This window comes from Elephas maximus, chromosome 3, assembly GCF_024166365.1.
Source record: "Elephas maximus indicus isolate mEleMax1 chromosome 3, mEleMax1 primary haplotype, whole genome shotgun sequence".
Lineage (NCBI taxonomy): Eukaryota > Metazoa > Chordata > Mammalia > Proboscidea > Elephantidae > Elephas > Elephas maximus.
Window position 1 is genome coordinate 26,835,309 of NC_064821.1, and position 12,709 is coordinate 26,848,017.

A 12,709-nucleotide genomic window follows, 5' to 3' on the forward strand; every position below is an offset into this window, starting at 1 on the left:
TTTAAAGAATCTTTTAGGTAGCATTAAAATTTAATCTTATAATTTGGAGGCAGTAATACACTTAGATCTAGACAAAAGGAGTCCCTATCCTGGGTCCCCACTCTAGAGGCCATCTGTATTTCATGTTGTTGTTGTTAGGTGCCATCAAGTCAGTTCCGACTCATAGTGACCATATGAATTACAGAACTAAACACTGCATGGTCCTGCACCATCCTCACAGTCGTTGTTATGCTTGAACTCATTGTTGCAGCCACTGTGTCAATTCATCTTGTTGAGGGTCATCCTCGTTTTTGCTGACCCTCCACTTTACCAAGCATGACATCCTTCTCCAGGGACTGATACCACCTGATAACATGTCCAAAATAGATGAGACATAATCTTGCTATCCTTGCTTCCAAGGAGCATTCTGGTTGTACTTTTTCCAAGACAGATTTGTTCATTTTTTTTGCGGTCCACGGTATATTCTCCACTAACACCATAACTCAAAGGCGTCAGTTCTTTGGTCTTCATCATTCATTATCCAGCTTTCCCATGCATATGAGGCAATTGAAAACACCATGGTCTGGGACAGGCATGCCTTAATCTTCAAAGTGACATCTTTGCTTTTCAGGGCTTTAAAGAGACCTTTTGCAGCATTCCAATTCATGAATATGGTGTATTTTTTCTAATTATTTAGATCTTCTCAAATTTATTTCTACAATATTTTGCACTTTTAAAAATGTGTCTTACACTTCTTTTATTATATTTATCCCTAAGCATTTCATTGTATTCTTCTTGATGCTTTTGCAAAGTGAATCGTTCCTCTTAGTTTCAATTTTTGGATTGTTTATTTCAAGTATATAAAATTCAGTTGGCTTTTGCACATTGATCTTGTATCCTGCAACCTTGCTGAGAGTGTATATTAGTCCAAATAGGATTTTAGCAGATTCTTTAGGATTTTCTCTATGTCATCTGCAAATAGAGGGAGTTTTATTTCTTCCTTTCCAAGTTGGTGCCTTTTACTTCTTCTTCTTCCTCTTCTTATTCTTCCTTTTTTGCATAACTGCCCTGTCTACAACCTCCCCCACAAGTTGAATAGATATAGAATGAGTGGACACGCTTTTTTTGTTCCTGATCCAAAAGGAAAGTATGCAGTCCATGAAGTACAATGTTAGCTGTGGGTTTTCCATAGATTCCATTTATGAAGTGGAAGAAAGGGATATATGTAGAGGTAGTAAGACTATTATGTTGAAATACATGAAAACAGTCCTTTTATATGTCAAAAAGAGTGAAACGCTGGGAATTTCATAGGATTCAACCCAATATAAGGAATAGCTAAGAAAATGTTAAATACAAAATTCAGGATAGTGGTTATTTCTTGGCAAGAGGGAGGATGATTAGACTGAGAGTCTTACAGGAGGATTCTAGATGACTGTAAATGTTATTTTTCCATTTAAGTGGTGGACATATATGTTCATATTATATGAATATTCTATAAGAAAAATAGTTAAATTACACAAATTTTATACGTGTGCTATATTTCACAAAAAGTAATCTTTCATGTATCATATTTTAAATACATTCTAGTATTAAAGATATGTTTCCAGAATATAGAACTCATCACTATTTCACAAGGGTTTTTTTTAACCATGTTTTCTCTAAGGGCCTATCCACAGGGTCCAGAGTCAGTGGTCCTTGAATGAGGGGCAGCTAGCTGCAGATTTAACAAAGACCCAAGATGCTGCAGGTGGCTAAGGCCATCACTGGGTGAAATTCTGCCCTAGCAAATGCCATGGAGGCCAGTCCGAGAGCTGTCCCCAGAAGTGGTGGTGAAAATAATGGAAGTCAGTGAGGATGAGAACAAAAGACTCTCTGGCATTCAGTTTTCCAGGGAGTCATCCATTCTCACTGTGAATTATCTCCTTAGATCAAAAAAGATCCTCGATAAAACCAAACTTTCTCCTTGCTTCCCTATAGTGTCACATCCAACACCTCCCCTATACAGTTGAGTCCTTCAAAGACTACAGTGGCCTTATTAGCTTTATTCAAGCACATTTGATGTGTGGATTTCATCTGAAATGAATAAGAAACAACAGAAAGGGTGACACGAGGTAAAAAGAAGTCAAACTCATTGCTAGCAAGTAATCAATGAGAAGGAATCAAAGCAAATTAACTGTCAGGGAAACATAATTCATCTTAGCCTGCAAAACCCATAACTGTGTCTTTGATTATATTACTGGATTCACTCAAAACACTGATACATATTTAAATAAAGATGAGGAAAACTAACTGCTAAAGCAAATGTTAAAAAATGTGCGAAAGCAAAAAGATTGCAAGGTCCAAGAATAGATGGCTATATATGGAATACAATATTAGCTAAATTTCATTGAGTACTTACGGTATGCCAGACATGGTGCCTACTGCGTTCCCAACGGTAATGGCATTCTTGATCAGTGTCACTTCAACTGTAATACTTGGACTGTCCACAGTGAAATCAGCTATGAGCTTGTCAGACATGCACATTCACAGGCCCACTTCACAATAACCAAAGCCAAACCCATTGCTGTTGAGTCAATTCTGACTCATAGCAGCTCCATAGGGTAGAGTAGAACTGCACCCATAGGGTTTACAAGGAGCATTTGTTGGATTCAAACTCACTACCTTTTGGTTAGCAGGCAAATGCTTAACTACTGCACCACCAGGGCTACCAAAATCGCTGAGGATGAGCCCAGGAATCTGGGAATTAACAAGTTCTTTTCACCAGTTCTCATACACATTAACGCTGGAGAACAACTGCTGTAGGTGATATGTCAAATCCACTCATAATAATTCCATTCCCTTAACCAGAGAATGGTTTATGAAGGGTTTTGTATGTCCCAATTCAGGCACATCAGCTGTGAAAGGATGTCTTCTAAAAGAGTCATTGGAAAAGTAACCTCTTTATTAAAGAAAAAGAAAAGAAAAAAAGGCATGGTCAGCTTTCCGGTATACAATGCCTGTAAGTGATGCAGCCATCTGGTAACCTGGAGGGAAACCTGTCCTAGCACACAGTCAATCAAATATCACAAAGCTAGAGAGGAGCAAAGTCAGCTTCCATACCTATTTTGCACTACTGTTAGTCACTATGGTATATAGCCATTGTAGCAAAAGAATTGAAGGCAAGAACACAGATACTCGTACACCAATGTTCATTGCAGCATATTCACAATAGCCATAAGGCAGAAACAGGCTAAATGCCCGTCAACAGATGAATGGATAAGCAAAATGTCATAATGCAATGGAGTACTACTTGCCATAAACAGAAATAGTCCTGATACATCCTACAACATAGATGAACCTTGAAAACAATATGCTGAATGAAATGTCAGTTACAAAAGGACAAATACTATATGATCCCACATAAATGAAATACCTAGAATAAGCGAGTGTATAGAGACCAAAGTTTATTACTGCTTATCAGGGTCAGTGAGTAAGAAAAAAGAAAGGGAGACTCATTGCTTAGGGACATTGGCTAAGAGTGATGGAAAAATTTAAACATGAATAGTGGTGATGATTGCACAACATGAAGAAGGTAATTAATGTCACTAAATGGCACATGTAAAAAATGTTGAAATGACAAATGTTTCATTACGTATATAGTTACCAAAATAAACATAAATAAATAAATGCTTTAACACGCCTTGCTAATAAGGTAAAAATTGTCACAAGACAGAAGCATGTATAAATAAATAAATATACTCATAAGTAAAAATGCATTTGAATTGATAAACATATAAAGCTTTTTATCATCAAAATGAAAAAAAAAAAAAGACTCTCATTACCACAAAAATGTAACATTCTGATTCCCCCAGTACAATTTCACTATGACTCATCTAGAAGCCCAAGGCTAAGGCAGATAATACAATCATGAAAAAGATGTTCTCCACAGGAGATTCTTCAAGGCTCCCTTCATGTCCCTGTTCCTCAGGCTGTAGATAAATGGGTTTATCATTGGAGGGACCACAGTGTACATCACTGAGGCTACTGCTGTCTTCTTGGAAAAATGAGTAACTGCAGAACTAATGTACACCCCAAAAGCTGTCCCATAGAATAAGAAAACCACTGACAGGTGAGACCCACAGGTGGAGAAAGCTTTATACATTCCACCAGCTGATGGTATTCTCAGAATGGAAGAAACAATTTCAATGTAAGAGAAAATAATCCCAAGGAAAGTAACACCACCCAGTATACTTAGTAAATATGTCAGGATGTTATTGACAAGAGTATTGGAGCAGGCAAGTTTGATGACCAGAGCAAGCTCACAGAAGAAGTGAGGGATTTCCCCGTCTGTGCAGAAGGACAGCCTTAGTATCATCAGACTGTGGAGCAGGGCATCCACCAAACTAATGAACAAGGAGAGGAGAATCAGCAGGCCACAGAGGTAAGAGTTCATGATGACTGTGTACCTCAGTGGTTGGCAGATGGCCACATAGCGGTCATAGGTCATTGCTGCAAGAAGAAAATTTTCCATGCCTGCGAATATCATGAGGAAGCAAACCTGGGTGAGGCAGCCTGTGTAACTGATGGATTTGCTCTGTGTCTGGATGTTCATCAGCATCTTGGGGACCGTGGTGCTGCTGAAACAGATGTCAGTGAAGGACAGGTTGGAGAGGAAAAAGTACATGGGGGTGTGGAGGTGGGAGTCTGAGCTGATGGCCAGGATAATGAGTAGGTTCCCCAACACAGTGACGAGGTGCATGGTCAGGAATAGCCCGAAGAGGAAGGGCTGCAGTTCTGAATCCTCTGAGAGCCCCAGGAGGGAGAATGCTGCTACACCAGTTTGGTTTTCTGATGTCATGTTGTTGATTAGTCTGATGATGGAAGTGATAGGAAAGAGATCTACAAAGATTGCTTATTTTAGAGAAATCCTCACATTTGTATTGTGAAATGAAGTGAACACTACAAATATTTTCTCTGTCTCCTTCCCTCTCCCACTCTTTCCTTTCATCTGCCTCTGTCCCATCCTCTCTACCTTCCTCCCTTCTTCTGTTTTCTATCACTTCTGTTATCATATCAACAAAAACATTTCCATCTGAATAAATACCCAAGTGGTCTCCTTGATTTTGTTCTTGTTGTGTGCCTTGAGTGATATCAGTCTAATAACAGCCCTACAGGACAGAGTAGAACTGGCCCCTAGGGTTTTTCAAGAAGGAGCTGGTGGATTTCAACTGCTGACCTTTTAGTTAGCAGCCAAGCTCTTAAACGCTATGCTACCAGGGCTCTTTGCTTTAAAAGTCTTGAAGTCTCTGACCACGTAGGTAATATCTATGTGTTTATTGAATACTGTTTATCAACATTGTGCCCAGTAATAGGAATGAAATAGAAAAAAGTACATGGTTTTTACCTTTGGAATTTTCCAAAGCCTTCAAACTAGCAGAAAAACAAATTCTACATCTGTGTTTTAGAGCAATGGTTCTCAAACTGCTTTTCATCAGAATTAGCTGAAGGGCTTTTTGAGCCCCCACAGAGTATTGGCTTCTGAATTTGGAATCTAAGGCTCTAAATTTGTTCTTTCTAACAAATTCTCAAATGCTATTGCTAATGGCCTGGGGCCACACTTTGAGGGCCACTCTTCTAGAACATCAACCATTATGGCCCATGTACAATCAGCTCATCTGCAGGGAGGAACAGATGTGGTGCACTTCATGAGGAGATGGGGACCTGGCTCACCAGGCTCTGCAGAGGGACTTGGCTAGGAGTTCAAGCCCTTGACTCAATCATTTTCAGTTCTTCCTCAAAATCATACCTTTCAATTTTTTGTTTCCATTTAAAGTCCCATCATTTAAGTTCTTAGTCCTTGTTATTATTGTTCTAATTAATAGCAGTATTATTAGAATGTATAATAATAAATATCATAATTGTCAAAAACTGCTGCCATTACTACTACTAACACTTACTGAGTCCTGACTATTTCAGGAAGTTTTCAGGATTTGCTGTTAGTTATTCTCACAACAGAGATGTGAATTAGGAACTTCTATTTTCCTACATTATATCCATGACCTCAAGTGAAGGTAAAGGAGAAGTGTGGTGAATTTACAGATACAAAGTACATGGTACTCTGGAAAACAGCACTAACAGGATTTGAACTCAGGCTGTGAGATCTTAGAGCATACATCATACCACCACATGATACAACCTCTGTGTAGGGGATGACCAGGCATCCTGAAGGGTCAACAGATTCCATCACTTGCCTTTTGAAAAGTTCCAACTGAATTAAAACCCAAGTGCTTTCCCTGGTATTCAGGGTTATCTAAACTCTGACCACATAGGTAGTGACAGCATCAAAACAGGACCCACACTCAGGAACTGAAGTCAAGACAGAATGTGCTACCTGAAATCTCAAGCTGTTATCCTATTATGTCAATGAGACTCTTTTCTTCCATTTATTTGAAGATGGAAACATTATCTTCATAAATGGTATATACCCATTGTTACAGAGTTGATTCCAAATTACAGCATCCCTATAGAACAGAGTGACACTGCTATATAGTTTCCAAGGCTGAAATCTTTGGGAAAATAGACTGCCACATCATTCCCCCATGGAGAAGCTGATGGGTTGGACAGCCAACCTTTCATTTAGCAACAGAGCTCTTAATCACTGCACCACCAGGGCAACAAGCTGATATGTAGCACATCCTTTTTTCCCAAAACAGAAGAATGGGAGGAAAGAGGAAATGCATGAGTCTTCAAAAACTGGAAAATAAAAAAAGCAACAATTTGTTAGTGTGTCCTAAGCAAAATCCTGACATCTTTGCTTTTTAACACTTTAAAGAGGTTTTTGGCAGCAGATTTGCCCAATGCAATGTCATCTGATTTCCTGACTGCTGCTTCCATGGGCACTGATTGTGGATACAAGTAAAATGAAATCCCTGATAACTTCAACAGTTTCTCTATTCATCATGCTGCTTATTGGTCCAGTTGTGAGGATTTTTGTCTTCTCTTTGTTGAGGTCTAATGCATACCGAAGGCTGTAGTCTTTGATCTCCATCTGTAAGTGCTTCAAGTCCTCTTCAATTCCAGCAAGCAAGGGTGTATCATCTGCATATTGCAGTTTGTTGATGAGTCTTCCTCCAATCCTGATGCCCCATTCTTCTTCATAAAGTTCTGCTTCCAAGATTATTTCCTCAGAATACAGATTGAATTAGCATGGTGAAAAGATAAAACCCTGATGCACACCTTTCTTGATTTTAAACCATGCTGTATGTCCTTGTTCTGTTTGTACAGCTACCTCTCAGTCTATGTACAAGTTCTGCATGAGCACACTTAAGTGTGCTGGAATTCCCATTTTTCACAATGTTATCCGTAATTTGTTACGATCCACACAACTGAATGTCTTTGCATAGTAAATAAAACACAGGTAAACATCTTTCTGGTATTTTCTGCTTTTAGCCAATATCAGCCTGACATCTGCAATGATGTACCTCATTTCAAATTCTCTTCTTCGTTTCACATCCTCTTCTGAATCCTGTTTGAATTTCTGACAGTTCCCTATTGATGAACATGTTACAACCATTTTTTAATTACCTTCAGCAAAATTTTACTTGTGATATTAATGAAATTTTTCAATAATTTCTGTATTCCATTGAATCAACTCTCTTTGCAAAGGGCACAAATATGGATCTCTTCCAGTCAGTTGTCCAGAAATTTATCTTCCAAATTTCTTGGCATAGACAAGCAACCGCTTTCAGCATTAAATCTGTTATTTGAAACATCTCAATTGGTATTCTATCAATTTCCAGAGACTTGTTTTTAACCTATGACTTCAGTGCAGCCTGGACTTCTTCCTTCAGTACAACTGGTTCTGCATCATCTGCTACCTCCTGAGATGGTTGAACATTGATCAATGTTTTTTGGTGTTGTGACTCTGTATTCCTTCCATCTTCTTTTGAGACTTCCCGTGTTGTTCAATATTTTGCCCATAGAATTCTTCAGAATTGCAACTTTATGTCTGAATTCTTTCCTAGTTCTTTCAGCCTGAAAAATGCCAAGCATGTTCTTCCACTTTGGTTTTATATTTCCTGGTCTTTGCACATTTCATTATAATACTTTAATATTTCTTCTTTAGCTGACCTTTGAAATCTTCTGTTCAGCTCTTTTACTTCAACATTTCTTCCATTTGCTTTAGCTACTGAAGTTCAAGAGCAAGATTCAGAGTCTTTTCTTCATCCATTTTGGTCTTTACTTCATTTCCTGTCTTTTTAATGACCTTTTTCTTTCTTAATGCATGATGTCCTTGATGTCATCCACAACTCATCTGGTCTTCAGTCACTGGTGTTTAAAGTCTTAAAAATGAAAAGTGTCACTTTGAGGACAAAGATTCACCTGGTTCAAAGCATGGTATTTTCTATCATCTTATATGCATGGGAAAGATGGACAGTGAATAAGGAAGATTGAAGAAGAATCGATGCATTTGAATTATAGTGTTGGCAAAGAATATTTATAATACCATGGACTTCCAGAAGAATGAACAAATATGTCTTGGAGGGAATACAGCCAGAATTGTCCTTAGAAGTGAGGTAGGTGAAAATTTGTCACACTTACATTGAACATGTTATCTCCAATCCCTGGAGAAGAACATGATGCTTAGTAATGTAGAGGGTCAGTAAAAACAAGGAAGAACCTCAACAAGGTGGATTGACACAGCAGCTGAAACAATGGGCTCAAGCATAACAAGAATCATGAGGATGGCGCAGTGACTTGTTCTATTGTGCATAGGGTCACTAGGAGTCAGAACTGACTTGTTAGCACCGAACAACAACAACGAGCAGAGCCAAGAATAAGAAAGACACACTCTACCAACACAAACATCTAGGCTGCTTACCGGAGGATCTCAATGGTAGTAGAAAAAGAAGAAAGATTGTCAAGTCAGCCTTAAAGGAGAAAAAAGACACTGAGCAAAGTACAGCTGGACACCTCAAATATTTATGTAGTTGTGGGACTTAAAAAATTCAATCAATACAAGTTGTTCAGCAAGGAGCCTGACATCTGGTCGTTGTGAAGTACTATTTAAGGCTATAGCGATGACTCAATAAGATAATGGAACTTATTTTTAGAAATTCCTGACCTTCCCAAATGCAACAATGTATGAAATAAACACATATAAACTCTTTTCTGTTTGACTGCCACTCACATTTTTACATGTAAATCAATGGAAAAAGAAACCATAGAATTTCAAATTTCAAATGGAATAGAACTCATAATTAATCTCTATTAATAGATTATTACTTTCAGATTTATTTTTTCATTCCTTTCCTCTCTTTCCAGATAGCACGTTGGATCTGTTCCTCCCTTCCTCGTTCCCTTTTTATGACAGAGTATTCGAATAACCCCTCCCTGCTCAATAGCTTCATCCATTCCCTCTCCGTTTTATGTTTTGACTCATAGTCTACACTGTATAATTAGCATATGTTAGAAAAGGTAATATGAAAATCAATTGTGATACTTTGAATCTTCTTTCCTTCTGTTCCTGGCTTGGCCCCATCAAACCTGGGTCAGGAAGCATGGGCACTGGTTCTTTTGGGAATCCTGAGGCTGTGTACTGAGATCAACTCCAGGACACTCCCATTTTTTCGATATTAAGATGAGACCCCTGAAGATATCTCGATCTCTAAAACAGGTAACAGTTGATCGACTACATCTTCGATACATTTCCCCTTTATTCTTATAAACCAATGCTGTAGAAAAAGTCTGTGAAAGTGTCTATTTCAAAAATGAACAACTCATTAGGATCCTTGTTTTTTTAGCTTAATGGCACAAGGCAAACAAACTCTGCTCTCCCAACACAAACATCCAGGCTGCTTGAAAAGAGGCTCTGGCTGTAAGCATGAAGTTCTGACAACAAGCAACCTTAATAACCAGAAACCATGAAACCCAGAGCTGTCAAGTCAATTCTGGCTCATAGTGACCCTATGGGACAGAGTGGAACTGCCCCATAGAGTTTCCAAGGAGCGCCTGGTGGATTTGAACTGTCGACCCTTTGGTTAGCAGCCATAGCACTTAACCACTACGCCACCAGGGTTTCCAGCAACCTTAATAGCATCAATCAGTTGGTTTAACATTTGGTCACAGACACTCCTGACTTTAATCGAGTCTGTAGCACTTGCTTTATCAACAAAGATATTTTTAGAACTCCTTGAGAATCTTCCATCACCTCATTGTATGATAGGAACCATCATAAAACCTTACTGCAATTTTGTAAGGATGAAAATGAGTAGACAAAACCATCAAGTATGGTGTTCAACAAATGACATCGTCTCAATATTTCCTGTTCTGATTTGTTCTGCATGGGCATAACCTGATGGCTTATTATAGAACTGAGTAATTGTTGCACAAAAATCAGGGAAGGGTAGACAGAGAAAGGACATACCTAGCAAGATAATTACAAATTTTACGGAGGAATAGATATGCTAAAAGTCCACTGGGACTCTTCCTCATGTAAAAAAGCAAAGGGAAGAAAGAACCCCAATGAATATGAATGATATCAATGTTCATCTCTAATGATATATTATAAAATATATAGCAATTAAATTGAATAAATTAGATCTAGATGTATCAACACAAATAATGAAAACTCAGAAGAAAAAAGTACCTTGTCTAAAATGACAGGTATAGGAAGGGAAAATTTAAGTAAGTTTTAAAATAACATAGATATAAATTTACATTTTTTTTATCACGAAACATTTCAAGCATGCTGAGAAGTACAGAGAAAAATAATAAAATCCTGGTTTTTCACCACTCTGCACCATCAAATTAAAATCAATGTCACTGAACAATTTGTGTAGAAATTATTGAATGGAAACCTAACCTGCTATGTAAATCTTCATCAAAAACACAATATTATCTAAAAAATATGTTGCCATGTTTCCATTATTTTTTTAAATGAACTAATGCATGTTTATTTGAAATCCTCCTTTATTTTTCACATCTCAATATTTTTCCCTCCTCCAGGTGAACAACACAGAACTTGTATGCATTAGTCCCCTGTGTATTCAATATATTTATTATGATGCTATCCATAAGCAGTGTTTTTGTTTTGCTTTAATACATTTATATACTCTAATTACTCCTTAAAAATAATACATTTAATAATTTATCAGTCTTGGTATTCTTTGTTTTGATTCATTAACTCTAACTACCTTAAGATATTCCACTCGATCACATCACAATTTATGCTTTTTCCAGGTGATGGGCATTTTTACTGGGGTATATATAAAAAATTATATATTTTTTATACACACACACACACACACACTTTAAACTGCACTGGAGACCAACCAAATTCGAGACTGTGGTTGCCTCTTAGGAAGCAAAGAAGGGAAATGGAGGGGACTATAAAGAGTATGTCTTCTTTATGTGTACCATTTTGTTACTTTAACAAAAAAAATGGCAAAATGTCAACATTCATTAATTCTGGAAGCGTTGGTACATAGGTGTTTATCCTATTACTCTGTGCTGTATTTTCTTTAAAATATTTAATAGAACACTGGTACACTTGGGATGTAGCTTGTGGAGTCAACCTGGTTCTCCAACTCCACTCTGAGTCCTCAGAGCCCAGTACTGGGGCCAAGGCCAAAGATCCCCCCCACGAAAGGGTGTCAAGACCCAAGTACTGAAAGATAAGGAGAAGCTGACCACATGCCCCAGCCCCCTGCCAAAGAAATAAAGGAAAATTTTAAAGAATCTAAAACATTTATAAAAATTGAGCAAGGACAGGTTTCTTTTGAGGTTGGAAAAAAATTCATGGAGCTTGAGGGTCAGAGTAGATGATTAGCAGAATGAGACCTGCTCAAGTACTGCTGCAAATGTACAAGGAAGTATGTCAATAAGGTGATGAACAATTAGGCAGGGACCTCACCTATGATTCCACTCTGCTCCTCTTCTACCAGAACACAACTCACTGCTGCCCCAAATAGGCTGATAGACAAAGACCTCTCCCTATTTTCAAAGGATAAACTAGGTGTCAAATTACCTTGGTGCCAGCACTAAGGAATGACATTCAGTTCTCCCAGGAAGTTGAAGGATAAAAATGGAAGCTCTGTATTGATGGAGCACAGAGGAGAGGGGATGGGCCAGGAAGCCTCCTGTGGAAAGTGATGGTCCCTGAGACAAGGCTCAAATGTGCTACCTACTGGCCTGGTCAGGGTTGTTGCGTGCATGGCCACAGGCAGACTATTTATAGTCTCTGCAACCTTAGAGCGTTCAATATCCAAAGCTCCTCATTAGTCAAATTCTTTTGCAAATCCTTACGGAGTAAGTCTCAGAGAAGGAAGAGCTTCACTTTGGCTGACTCCCTCATTCTGAGAGGCCAGGAATACGCATTGATACCCATCACTTCCTCTTTTCTCTATCTCCTTCTGCTCACATCCATTTCAAGTACCTTACACACATGGACACACCTACCTTCTGTAATTGACTCTAGTCTTCTTTCATTAGGTACGTTGAAAAGAACTGCTGTCCTAACAACATCAGGAAGAATGATACCACATGCAGGCTCAAAAGTACAGTGCGTTTATATGGGTGTATGAATTACCAATACAAATACAAATATAGCGAATGTATCCTTAAAAATGCACACTAACGACTATTTCTATACATTACTCATTAGACGTTTATCAGGTTTGTACATATTATATTTAGCCCTTTCTAATACATTTTCTGTAATCAATATGGACTGAACATGTAACAGACATTT

At 38.1% G+C, this 12,709-nt stretch overlaps 1 protein-coding gene across 1 annotated transcript; it reads right to left on the minus strand.

The window, feature by feature from the left end:
• Window positions 1–3,883: 3,883 nt before the first annotated feature.
• Window positions 3,884–4,816, minus strand: LOC126071183 (olfactory receptor 7G2-like). The gene has a single exon (XM_049875436.1). The coding sequence runs from the start codon at window positions 4,814–4,816 to the stop codon at window positions 3,884–3,886; it is 933 nt and encodes a 310-aa protein (XP_049731393.1).
• Window positions 4,817–12,709: the final 7,893 nt, after the last annotated feature.

Excerpts from the sequence above, each read along its gene's own strand:
- LOC126071183 (XM_049875436.1), bottom strand. The coding sequence starts at position 4,816 with ATGACATCAGAAAACCAAACTGGTGTAGCAGCATTCTCCCTCCTGGGG.